At 40.0% G+C, this 12136-nt stretch overlaps 1 protein-coding gene across 4 annotated transcripts in view; it reads left to right on the top strand.

The window, feature by feature from the left end:
• The window catches only part of LOC104690856 (LRP2 binding protein), a 14110-nt gene extending 1974 nt beyond the window's left edge, over positions 1–12136 (top strand). The window contains exons 1-8 of one of the 4 annotated variants that reach the window (XM_039551460.1): positions 1177–1275; positions 1563–1675; positions 3558–3671; positions 5217–5359; positions 5437–5542; positions 5996–6219; positions 9765–9930; positions 11736–11863. In XM_039551460.1, the coding sequence (XP_039407394.1) occupies positions 1230–1275; positions 1563–1675; positions 3558–3671; positions 5217–5359; positions 5437–5542; positions 5996–6219; positions 9765–9930; positions 11736–11801 (978 nt within the window). In that variant the 5' untranslated portion in view covers positions 1177–1229 and the 3' untranslated portion in view covers positions 11802–11863. Of the gene's footprint in view, positions 1–1176; positions 1276–1559; positions 1676–3557; positions 3672–5216; positions 5360–5436; positions 5543–5995; positions 6220–9764 lie in introns of those variants that run through there. The other 3 variants (XM_039551461.1, XM_019287068.2, XM_039551462.1) reach the window with 3 other exon arrangements.

The raw sequence follows: 12136 nt of genomic DNA, 5'->3' as shown, positions 1-12136 counted from the left end.
GATCACAGATCTCACATAGCTATCAACAAAATTAAATTGGAAAAATGGTTCTAATAAATGTGTGTAAGCGGTCAGATAAACCAAGGTGTGCTGGTGAATCTCATACCCTTCTGCCTCAAAAGCAGCCATGCAGCCCAGTGTTAATTGTCTTAGCTGAAGGGTAATGCTGCTTTCACAGACTGTTCTTCACTGTCTGTTAAATCAAGTAATTAATTGATGATTTAAAAAGTTTATTTTCCTGTATCATCTACAAAAAATGAATCAGGATTAATTTTAGGAGTTTCTTGGTACTTAAAGTCCCTTGGGACTGCTGGAAAACATCATGTTGAGCCCACAGGTTTAACCACACAAATCTGCAAGCATCACTCTCCCATTTTGATTGTTGCCTCTGTCCCTGTTGCTATAGAAACAGATCACACTGCCAAAAATGGAAGGATGATAATCATCTGGAAAAAAAGAAAAAGCTGGGAACACAGATAAAGATTATTTTGAAAGCACTCTCACGCATTTTGGTGTTATTCCCTTTCTATAAGAGAGACAGCCAGAAGCAATCAACGGAAGTGAAAGCAATGCTTTACATTTCAGGAGAAACCTCGAACAGCATTTTCCCTCAATTATCCTTTTAAGTTTTGTAATACCTATATGGGGAAAACAAACTACATTACAACAGTTTCTGATCACTGAAGTGGTGAAATCCCGCCTGCTAGACTGAAGCGTCATGCCCGGTGCCTTTTTCTCTGAATTGCATTCAGAGTTTCTGCTCCTTTTGCCCATAGTCGCGTTCTGCAGAGCACTTTGGGCTCCTGCTTTTAATTCCGGCAGGACCGGCGGTATCAGGGAAGATCCGGTGGGCGCCCAGCCCGCAGCTTGTCCCGTCACCTATTCACAGTTCGGCACCGGACAACAGCCGGAGGCGGAGCAAAGCCCAAACGGAAAGTGCCGTCGGGACATTCCCAGTCTTCCTCCTGCCTTGCCAAAGGCCGTGCGACCCAGGCCCAGCTATGCAGCAGCGCCGGGTGCCGGCGCGGGCTGGGCAGGGCCGCCCTGGGCCGCGGCACAGCGGCAGCGATCGATCCAGGCCCGGCGGCGCGGGGAGCTCGGCACCAGCGGGGGCCGCGGCCGCGCTCCCTTGTGGCCGGACCCGGACCCGGACCCGCACAGCCCGGCAGGCTCGGCCCGAGCCGCCCTCGGGCGCGGGGCTGCCGGGAGAGCTCGGCCGGCGGTGCTGGATGGCGCTGCGCAGCGAGCGGCTGCCGCCGGACCCGGCCGTGCCAGGTACCGCTCCCTCCCAGCCCGGCTCCGGCCGGCAGCGCCCCGCTTTGGTTAGGCGCGGGTTTCAGCTCTTCCGCGGCGGACTTCACGCACACAAGGGTCAGGCTGTATTTACTGAACGTTTCCTTCACGCAACTTCTCCGTTTTATAACAAAGCCTTCTCTTTCGTCTTAGTCTTTTGAAGAGTGTATTAAAAAGGGGACACGGCCAGCTTCAGACGTTCAGTGTATTTACAAAGCTGCTGTTCCATCTCTTAAGGGACAAACCCAAACGTGTCTGTTTTTAAGCAGAGAACCACTCCCATGTTACACTGTTGGCAAAAGCAGAGGAGTCGCTGCTGAGGAGAGAAGCAGGTGAAGATTTTCCGGCACCTTTTCTGGATGGACAACGATACTATGAACAGGTTGTGCTTTCCCTCTTTTAAGTAAATATTATAAAGCAGACAATTTTCAACATCTTTTCAGTGAAAAAAGAGACACCTTAAAAAACCTACAAGAGGTGCCCTATGCCTGTTTTTATCCCATTAAAATCACCAGGTGTTCCCCCTAAATAAGATTTTCCTACACTTTCCCCAAGCATCTAGGGAGGTCTTCCACTTCCCTCCCAGGTCTCCTTAGGACCAGATAAGTAAGCAGCAGCCTATCCTTATAGTTAGCTTCCAAGCCAGGTTGGGTTTTTGGGCAGCTGACTGACCAAATACAACACACTTTGTTTTCAGTTACAGTGATCGTGAGCCCTGCCCAATACACAGCTTTCTATCTTTGTTCCCCACCTAAGAACTGGAACTTGTTGAAACGTATTATCTTCAAGATTTCTGTCCCTGCCCACTTTGGCTAAAATTGGTCATCCAAGTCTTTGAAAGTAAATGCTCGGGGAACAGTGCAAGACTGGCTGGCAGGTGAACTTAAACCTCATCTTCCTGTGAAAATTACAACTTAGTTCAGGAAGATAGAAAAGAATGTAGTACAAACACTAAGTCAGGTATTTTCCAGTGTGACATGCATGGATTCAGTACTGTTTACAGTGCAGCAGTGGTACAGTGTAAATCAGTCTCACGGTTTGCAGCAGGAACAGAATTAACTCGCTCAGGCTTTCTCGGCCCTGTCCTTAATGTTTTCATTAATTAATTACCTGAGACTAACTCCATGGAGCAGAATGAACAGACTCCTGCCTTTTTCTTGACAAGCTGGCTTGGATGTCCATGATAGATATTGCTGTACATCCCTAAATTTATTGTTTGAACAGGTTTTAATTTTCAGATTTTTAAATGTATGTCTGTAGTGCCTAAAAATGCATGTGCTCATAGCACTGCACTTTTAGATACTAGAAAAAAAAAACCGCTTCCTAATCACAGCCCTATGTCTCCTTCATATAGCACTAAATTCTCAGCAAAGGTGAGATTAAATGTGCCTCCTGTACTTCTTTTTCTGATATTCATGACAGCTACTTGTAAAAAGGAATTGTTGTTTTTTTTTTCCAGAGTTCTTTAAAAATACAATGCCCACACAGTCATAGTGGATAAGCTTCCAAGTCAATTAATAGTTTAGACAATAGCTTGGACAGTATTAACAGGGGCCGATCATTGTGAGGACATGTGACTGACTGTTGAGCTGTTACTTGGTTCTAAGCTTTTTTTTTAATCAAAACACACAGAAAATTTGAAGTAAAAATGTAGAGAAGAACACTTTAATTTCAATATTGTTTTTACTTAGTGTTTATGTGTAAAAATATTTTAGTTAGGACACCAGGCTCAGTTAACTGTTATATTGCAGTTGTTTAACTGTATTTTTAAGTGTAGTTTCTTCTTTCACTTAATGCAGAAGCAAGTACTCTCTGAGATTCATTCTTAGGAGTGAAAGTATCTCTGTTGTTGCAGGTGATACCTCCATAAGAAATGTGGGGCAGACAGCTGAGTCCATTAAAGTTTTCAGACATCTGTTTTATTAGTTTTGTGAAACCAATCCTTAGCTGAGATGTAAAAGCAGACTCTTAAACCCTCGAGGTGTAAGAACAGCTGACCTAAGTTAAAGGATGTCAGATAGATGGGGCAGGGCCTCTGAATTACCTCAAACTAAAAAGATGGTGGTTTGGGGGAGGGGAGAAAGTTTGTCAGAATGGCTTTTGTTTACCCAACTTCCTTGTGGTTGTTGACTTACTCCATCTCTGTTTTCTGCCAGTTCTATGGTTGCAATTGTTTGGGTTTTTTTCATGAGAGAAATACTCCAGGTTGGAAAATAGTAAGGGTGTACATATCATAGAGTTATTGTTTGTTTTCTCTTTCCCAGGGGTTGTATGAAGAAGCATTAAAGCAATTTGAAAAAATTAAAGATACAGATTTTCAAGCAATGTATCAGCTTGGTGTAATGTATTATGATGGACTTGGCACTAAAAAAGACCCTGTGAGTAATTTAGCTGCACACTTTTTATTTTTCTTCTAATATTAGCTGATAATTACTAAGAGCTCTTTGTAAACATGATTACTTAGTTTAAAATTAACAGCCTTTTCATTTAGAATTAGTTTCATAAAGTGCAGCTGTTTACAGAGTATCATTAAAGAGCGAAGGCTCTGGGTTGAGGAAGTTCTCAAAAATGGCTATAATAAAATAGGTGTATCTGAAAAATACATTAATTTTTATTTAAAAATTAAATTCCAAGGGCTTGGTTGGACTTCATGTAGAAACTATGTTTAAAAATTGCTTTAAATTTTTTACTTTTTAATGAGCAATTAATGTAGATGAAAATAAAGTGAGTGAAAATGGAAATCAAACAATTATATTTCAAAGCGTAAGATCTCTGGCACAAAGATTTTTTAAGGTACTTTCTATTCTTTTAGCATGGATACCAGAGATTATTATTCTTCTGCCAATTGTTGACAGTAATATTTTTAAATTTGACAAAGGAGGTAATAATATTTTAAAATTAGACACGTGAAAAATTCCATCTGCAAGAATTTTAAGAACTCAAACTGAAGAATTATATTACAAAAAAGGAAGGCAAAGGAATGATTTGCTACAATAAGAAGAGTTAATTTGTTGGTGAAGGTGATCTTAAAAAGTGGCATGAGGAAAGAATACAAGCATTAGGAATAAAAGGGTAGATTATAAGACAAAAGGCCAAAAAAATGAACTGAAGAGTATATTAACTAATGAGACTCCTGTCTGGTGCTTGCAGCATTGCCAGCAGAACTGAAAATATGGGGTTTAGAGGTGGTTCATTTTTTCTGTATGCCTGCATAATTACCACATTTGTTTACTTGCAAATAAACATTTTAGTGAAGTTTCTTTCTTTCTTGTATATTACAATATGAACGCTGAACAAAAGAAAAACCTTTTATAAAGGACTGTTTCTAGTGTATTTAAACAGGGTGTCCATGCTAAATCCTAACAGTGTAAATCTTATTTCTAAAGTACTTCTGAGGCCCAGTTGCTCATATGCAATGTTCTCCATCTGCTTATTTAATATGATTAGGTTTTGTCCTTTATGAATCTAAGGTATTTTAAATGCAGGGACTTGAAAGTGTACTTTGCCTTCTTGTTGAGGTTGTTTTATGATTTCAGATACATTATGCAATATTAAAAAGTTATCAGAATTCTGAAATTGAAAATGTTACAAGTGTAGGATGTGACATTCATTTATGTAAGCAAAATAATATTTTTGAGAAAATTTTTAACAGTGAAGAAGAGTAATATATTATCTGATGAACATTTATGAGGAAATGTTTCATACTAAAAATATGGTGGGATCAAAAATTTAGGGGCTGTCTAGTAACCAAAGATCAGTTCTGCTTTGGTATGACACGGTTTTCCAGGCTGTCCTGCCAGTCTGTCCAGCCTTTCTTCCAAGAGAAAAAAATTGCCTGTCTTGCAGAAGTTACTGCATTCTCAGGTTATGTATTTCATCCTCTTCATGGTCTGAACATAATAACTTAAATGGCTCAATTTTAGGAAAAGGGAGTGGAATACATGAATAAAATACTCAGCTCTGATTCCCCAGAAGCAAGTCACTTGAAGTTTGCAGCTGCATACAATCTTGGCAGGGCATATTATGAAGGATGTGGTGTTAAACATTCAACCGAAGAGGCTGAAAGGTAAGGGCGGTCAGTGATTTTCCTGAAAAATTTTAAGATTGTGTGTTACTTAAACTTTGTTGTCCCCATTTTCTTAGGTTATGGCTTACTGCTGCAGACCATGGAAATCCAAAAGCAAGTGTAAAGGCCCAGAGTACTTTAGGAATGCTTTATTCTATGCCAATTCTAAAAGATCTGAAGAAGGTAAAGCCCACGTGTACCTTTTGAAATAAAAATGAAGCACGATTAATTTTTAATTTAACAGAAATTTTACAGTGGTATATTTGACTCTGAAAGTTGTATTTTGAGTAGTTAAGACATTATCATCCGTTTAAGCCTATGTGAACAGATGGCCATAATCCCTCATTTTGACTCACTTGACACTGCTAGCCAAGATTTTTTTTTTTAAGTGAGAGTATCAGAAAGAATGACAGACAGAAGTTTTGTCAGCTTTGGTAACTTTCAGAAATCAAGCAGGTAACACTGATTGACAGCTCTGACATTAAATGAAGCAGGTTTAAAAGCCTTACAAGGATTCTTCTTTCTTTTATGTATAAACACTTCTTACAGGATGGTTGGTGTAAAAGCTTTTATGGAAACAGTATACAAGAAAACAGCTAAGTAAATATGTACTCCAGCTTTGTGCCTCTTGTTTAGGCCTTTTTCTGGCATTCAAAAGCATGTGACAATGGAAATCTGGAATCACAGGGAGCACTTGGCATTATGTATCTCTACGGACAAGGTATACGTCGCAACACTAAAGCTGCTTTGGAGCATTTGAGAAAAGCAACACAGCTTGGAAACATCTATGCTCAAGGCCATCTTGTGGAATATTACTACACTAGAAAATTTTACTCAAAGGCTGCTGCACTAGCCAAAAGGTAATTTTTATTTTTCATTCGGGTTCTTCATGCAAGACCACATAAAACAGATATAAATGATTAATAAGATAATGATCTTGTCTTTCGAACCCAAGAAATGCTTGAGATAATGAATTGCAAAATTCATCTTTAACAACAGAATAGCTAGTGACAAAATTAATATTATAAGGTTCTCAGTTACTCAGTATGACTGAACTTCTGATCCTGTTAAGGAAAACAGCCTTGAACTAGAATCCAAAGCAGATGTCCATATGCAATCCTGCCTTCCTTGTCCACTATCTCCTCTAGGCTCCTGCCTTCACCATTCCCTTTAGTCCCCATGGTATCACGGTATCAAAGAACCCCCAGGTTGGAAGGGATCTCAGTGATCAGGTGGTCCAACCTCTCTTGGCAAAAGCACAGTCTAGACATGATGACCCGGCACCCTGTCCAGCAGAATCTTAAAAGTGTACAAGGCCAGTGAATCCACCACTTCCCTTTACCTGCTTTTCCACCTTTGGTATGCTTCTCTCTTGGTTTTGAGTGGGCTCAGAAACTTGCAGTTAAGCCAAGAGTGTCTCTTGCTCCACCTACTTTCCTTGTCTTTAAAGGTGATGAACAAACAGTTCATTGTGCTTCCAGGAGAGCATTCTTGAAGAATTCCCAGCACTCACTAGTTCCTTTATTCTCTGTGGAAGCTTCCTATGGAGACCCTCCCAACTGTGCTGTGAGCTGAAGTTTTACTATTCTGAAATCTAAAACCTTTGTCCTAGTACTAACACTCAGAGTGCTCAGCAGGATCCCAGATCCTCAATGCACCCAAGTGTTGGGGTCCCTCCCCTGCCATGGAGCCCTGGGAGAGGGGCCCTGAGGGCACAGGCACGGGGTTTCCCTGTCCCTGCTCAGCCTCGTTCCCATTGGTTGGTTTGTGTTCCCTGCGCGGGCAGAAGGACCCTTGGTCCCGTGATTGAACAGTTCCTCGGCAGAGCTCCGGCCATGCGGCTGGGGAAGTAAACATCTCTGAAACATCTAGCAAGAATCTGTCTGTCCATATATATTTCCTTTCCACGGGACTCCTGGTTTGATATATGCGTGTTGCAGGATCCCCACTGCAACACCCAAGGCTGTCACTCACTGAGGAACTACAAAGCAGGTTTTCTTGGTTTGCAAGTAGCAAGTCAAGCAGTGCCTCATTCCTGATTGGCACATCTGACATTTGTTTGAGGCAGTAGTACTCTACTGCTCCATTCCAGGAACTTCATGGATGTCCTGGGACTTGCTGTATTGTTCTTGCGTCTAATGCCTGGGTAGTTCAAGTCACCCATAAGATCCAGATTCTGTTTCCCGAAACTTACTTAAGTGACCCATATATTGTCTCATTGGAGGTCACTAACAGATGCTTAGTGTAAGATCTCTCTTGAGATGATCCCTCTGATCCTGGCCTAGAGGCATTCATTTAGGCTTCCAAAATTACCATAGTTAATTGCCATTAACTTCTACACGTTCAAGGTTCTCCTTAACTCAGCACATGACTCTTCCTCTTTTTCTGCCTTTACAAAACAGCCTCTCCATCCATCACGATCCTCCTGTTGTGTGAGTTGTTCCACCATGTGTCAGTTATTCCTATGATTATGTGACTTTGAGTGGGTGCAGAGCTCCAGTTCCTCCTGTTTGGTCCCCAGGCTGTGTGCATTGTACACATACACTTGGGGTGGTTGTCTTCTGGTCCTCATCCTGGGAAGCAGCTAAGGAACATTTGTTGCTGCTCTGGTTGGCCTGGCTTATTCTCCAGTTGGTTGCAATGGCACAAGTGCAACCACTTTGGGTCTAGAGTGCCCTCAAATCCTCCAGTTTAAAGCTCGCCTCAGCAGGTTGGCCAGCCTGCTGCCAAAGATTCCTTTGCCTCTTCTAGACAGGTGGATCCTATCCCTCCTTAACAGGCTATAGTCATCAAAGAATGTCCCATCATCATAAAAGCCAAGACAGTTGTGACCAGCACCAGCCACAAAGCCAGAAGTTGATTTGTATTATATGTGTGGTTTTGGTTGCATGCCTTCCTCCCACTGGTAAAAGGGAACTGGAAGGAAAGGTAACTTGGCACCAGTACTTGCCAGCACCCCAGGGCTTTGTAGTCTCTGATTTGGTGGTGTCATTCGTGCCCACATGAAAGAGTCTCAAAGGATCTGTGTGTGCTCTGGACAAGTTGTGGCACCCTCTCAGCAACATCTCAGACCTCAGCTCCTGGACAGCCACACACCCCTCCTGAGTCCCCGTCAGGCTGAGAGATGGTGCCTCAGTGCCCCTTCACATAAAGTTACTCACTCTTGAGTGCTTACTTCTTTTTGTGGTTTGTGCTGCTGGTAGAGTTTCTCCTTGCAGACCTTGCTCCTGGGTGTCTACAGTGATTAAAGCTTCATGTATGCTTTAGGTTGTAATGCTGGAGGGTGGGGAGGAAAGCAGTCCTGCTTTTGCATGTCACTGGGCTCCAAGGTGCCTAATTCTCTGTGGTGTCCACCACAGGAGTATGATTTTGAAACCACTTACCTATTTCCATCTTCATCTCAGCACCTCTAATACTGCAAACAGTCTTCCACTCTCCACCTCCTCCATCTTAATGTCATTTCTACTCACTGTCTCCCACCCCATAACTCCCTTGCTCTGCAGTTTGGTCCAGTTCCTGTGTCCTTTACAGGAAATGCAAGCATTGACACAGCTAAAATTATGTGTAAAGAAGCATATAATTACTGTTTGGTATCTAGAAAGGATATGGGGCTTGGGGGTATCTGTTTTAAGGCAACAGAAAAAAATCAATTCTCACATAGGTATAGCATTTTCTAATATTATAGTGATGATACTAGATAATTATAGCTTGATAGTTAAAACAACATTGACTTTGTCCCTCTGATTCTTAAAATAGTTCTTAAAAAACATGCTGAAATTAAGATGACAGAAAACATGCAGAAGAAAGGAAATAATTGAGCTGAGACAGTGATAAGTGGTTTTCCTAACAGAGTTTTATAACCAGGGACTCTCAAGTATGTCCAAGATATTCAGATTACTATGATTTGCCAATATCCTTGTAAGAACTGGAAATTTTAGAATCACAGGATCAGAGAATCGTGGAATGATTTGGGTTGGCCCTTTGAAGATCCTCTAGTTCCAGCCCCCTTGCTGTGGGCAGGGACATCTTCCACTACATGAGGTTGCTCGCTCAAATACATGAAATAAGAGCTTTGCCTTTCTTCCACATATAATTTCCATAAAATAATAGGAACAATTAGTGTAAAATATATATGTTGCCTTTTGTAGCTAGCATAACTATAGTGAAAGTGACTTCAAAGTTGTATACTTGTTTGCTGTTTAATATCACAACATTCAAATAAGTCTAACTTAAAATCAAATACAAAATATAAAAATCCTCATAAGATGCTGAGTACTTGTAAATTTCATCTTATTTTGGATAATAATGTAAATGGAAAGGAGGCATTGTCAAAGTCATATATGGTCAACTTTAATTATTGCTTGAACTAGCATTATCTAACATAATGCTCTAAATTCCACAACAGGGCTACAAAAAATGATGACATCAACAAGCAAGCCAAGATATCTGATTGTCATCCAACATACATAGCCAAGGGGGCTGCTATGGCTGCTTTCTACTTGGCTAGATGCCTCCAGCTTGGCCGAGGCATAGAGAAAGACCAGAATGTTGCTGAGAAATACTATTCTAAAGTAAGTTGAGAAAGTCTTATAGTGTAGTTTATATCTCATGGAGTGATACCTTAGATCTGAGTCTCTAAACTTGCTATTTCATTAAGGATTCCAACACTGTTAAAAAAAAATCTTTGCAAGAAAATGTAGAGTGATAGAAGTGTACTAAAAACTACTGAAAACAGCCTTGAAAGAATGCTGTCTGCCCACTTGCTTAAGCAAGCAATATAACCAACAACAACAACAAAATAATCTATGGTAATCACCACAGCAAAGAGCTTGGTAACTTGCAGGATAAATTAGCTAAACAATTTGAATAATTTTATCCCAAATCAATTTGCTTTCTTTCATTCTCTCACAACTGAAAAATAATAACTTTTCCATATACCTTAGATTCTGTAACAATTACAACCTTTATTAATGATACTTTAATTGGCCATAACGGGTTCTCATGCTTTTTTTTATATTTACATTTTCAGTGATAGCTGAGGATCTACTGCTTTCTCTGTTCAATATATATGGGGGGGAAAAAAAATCAGTCACACTTTTTTCAAAGTTCCAAATTTGGAGTAAGATTAAGGGAAATAAGCTTGAGGAAAAATATTAATAATGGTCTCTAGAAGATTAATCTGTTGAGTAATATCAGTGATGCCTAAAGGCATCAAGGCAAGGTGATTTATACCAGCTGAAGGGAATGTAGCAAGTTGGCATCTGTGCTTCAGAGAGACTCTATGGTTTCTGTGCATGTAGTGGCCATTTATTTCTGCAAGTAGAATACTTTTATGTCCATCTTGGTGCAATCTAAATGAATGGATAAGTTATGTAAATGATAAATTATCAAACAATTTTTGTGGCTCCTTACTCAGGGAAGTCACTGATAGAAAAGGCTTAGCAAAGAAGGTGATCTGAATACAGACATTTTAAATATTTTGTTCTCCCACTGTGAAAAGTGTTACAGAGGATAGGATAAGAAAGAAAATAAGCTGAGGTATTATGACCATTGTAGCCAGTATTCCTAGTTAAGTCATCAAAGAAGTCCATCAGGATTAAATTGCTGCATGGCTTTGTGGGAGTGTAATCCTTCCCACTGTCTTCTAAAGTCTAATAAAACTGCCACAACTGAAAGAAGACTACAACTTTCACTCATTATTCACTTGCTGTACATCTGAGACTGATCTAGGAATGTCACTAAAGTCTTGGTATAAAGAGAGAATTCCTATGGACGGGTGTCAGGCATCTCTAAATCAGTAGCAGAAGAGAAGCAACGAAGTAAGCAAGGAAGCTCCCTGAAACAGTAACTTTTTAAAAGAGTTGTGGGGGTGTTCAGGTTTTTTTTGTACCTGGAAAATTCCCATGGTAACTGTACAATTACTTAAAATCATATTTGTTTTCATTAACTGCTCAGCTGTGGTTTTGGCCTACCATTCTTAGACCCAGTCAGTTTTGTAAGAAATGAGAAAGAGAAGATGGGCATCCCTAAGAGTCCTGAAATAGATGATGGAAGCAAATGAAACTCATCCAGTCTGTAAGCAGATTTATTTTTCCATCTGTGGTGCTGCACATGCCATGCCAACACACAGAACTAAAAAAAATAAACCCAAGACTAAGACTATAGTCAAGCATGCTAATTTTAAACACTAAATTTTTTTTATAATGTGGCATCAGAAAAAGGATTCAAAGCCAAATATGTTAACTCTTCAATATTTTAGCAAGTTGACTGTCTCAGGTAGCTTTGTTGACACTTAAAGAATTATTAATGTCATATTGATAACATAGAATTTTATTGTAGCTATAAACTAGAACTGTGATATTCTTTGTTTTCAAAGGCATGCTATCTGGATCCTGCTGTTGCTTCTCACCTTCAATTGGCAGCTAACCTTGGGACAATTTAGTGTTTCCTTTACCTGTGACTGGTATCTATTTCCTACAATAAACCATTATTAGTCTCCAGCAATTATAGACTGTTCTTACTGCTTGCTTTTCAACTTTCTAGAAAGTATTATTTAAAGCAATTCACTGATTCATTTTATCTAAAATAAAAGAGACAGTAAAAAGCTCACACTCTAACTCAGATGAAACCAAAACAGATTTTTTAAAAATTGTATTGAAGACTTCAAAGTTTATTAAGGACATTTCACTGGGACAGATGTATTCTCTTCATGTCTTACTGCTACATAGCACATAAATCAAACCAAAACCAAATAAAAATGGCTGTTTCCTTTCTGCA

The sequence above is a fragment of the Corvus cornix genome, chromosome 4, assembly GCF_000738735.6.
Source record: "Corvus cornix cornix isolate S_Up_H32 chromosome 4, ASM73873v5, whole genome shotgun sequence".
NCBI classification, from domain to species: domain Eukaryota; kingdom Metazoa; phylum Chordata; class Aves; order Passeriformes; family Corvidae; genus Corvus; species Corvus cornix.
This window is presented reverse-complemented; position numbering and strand designations above follow the sequence as displayed.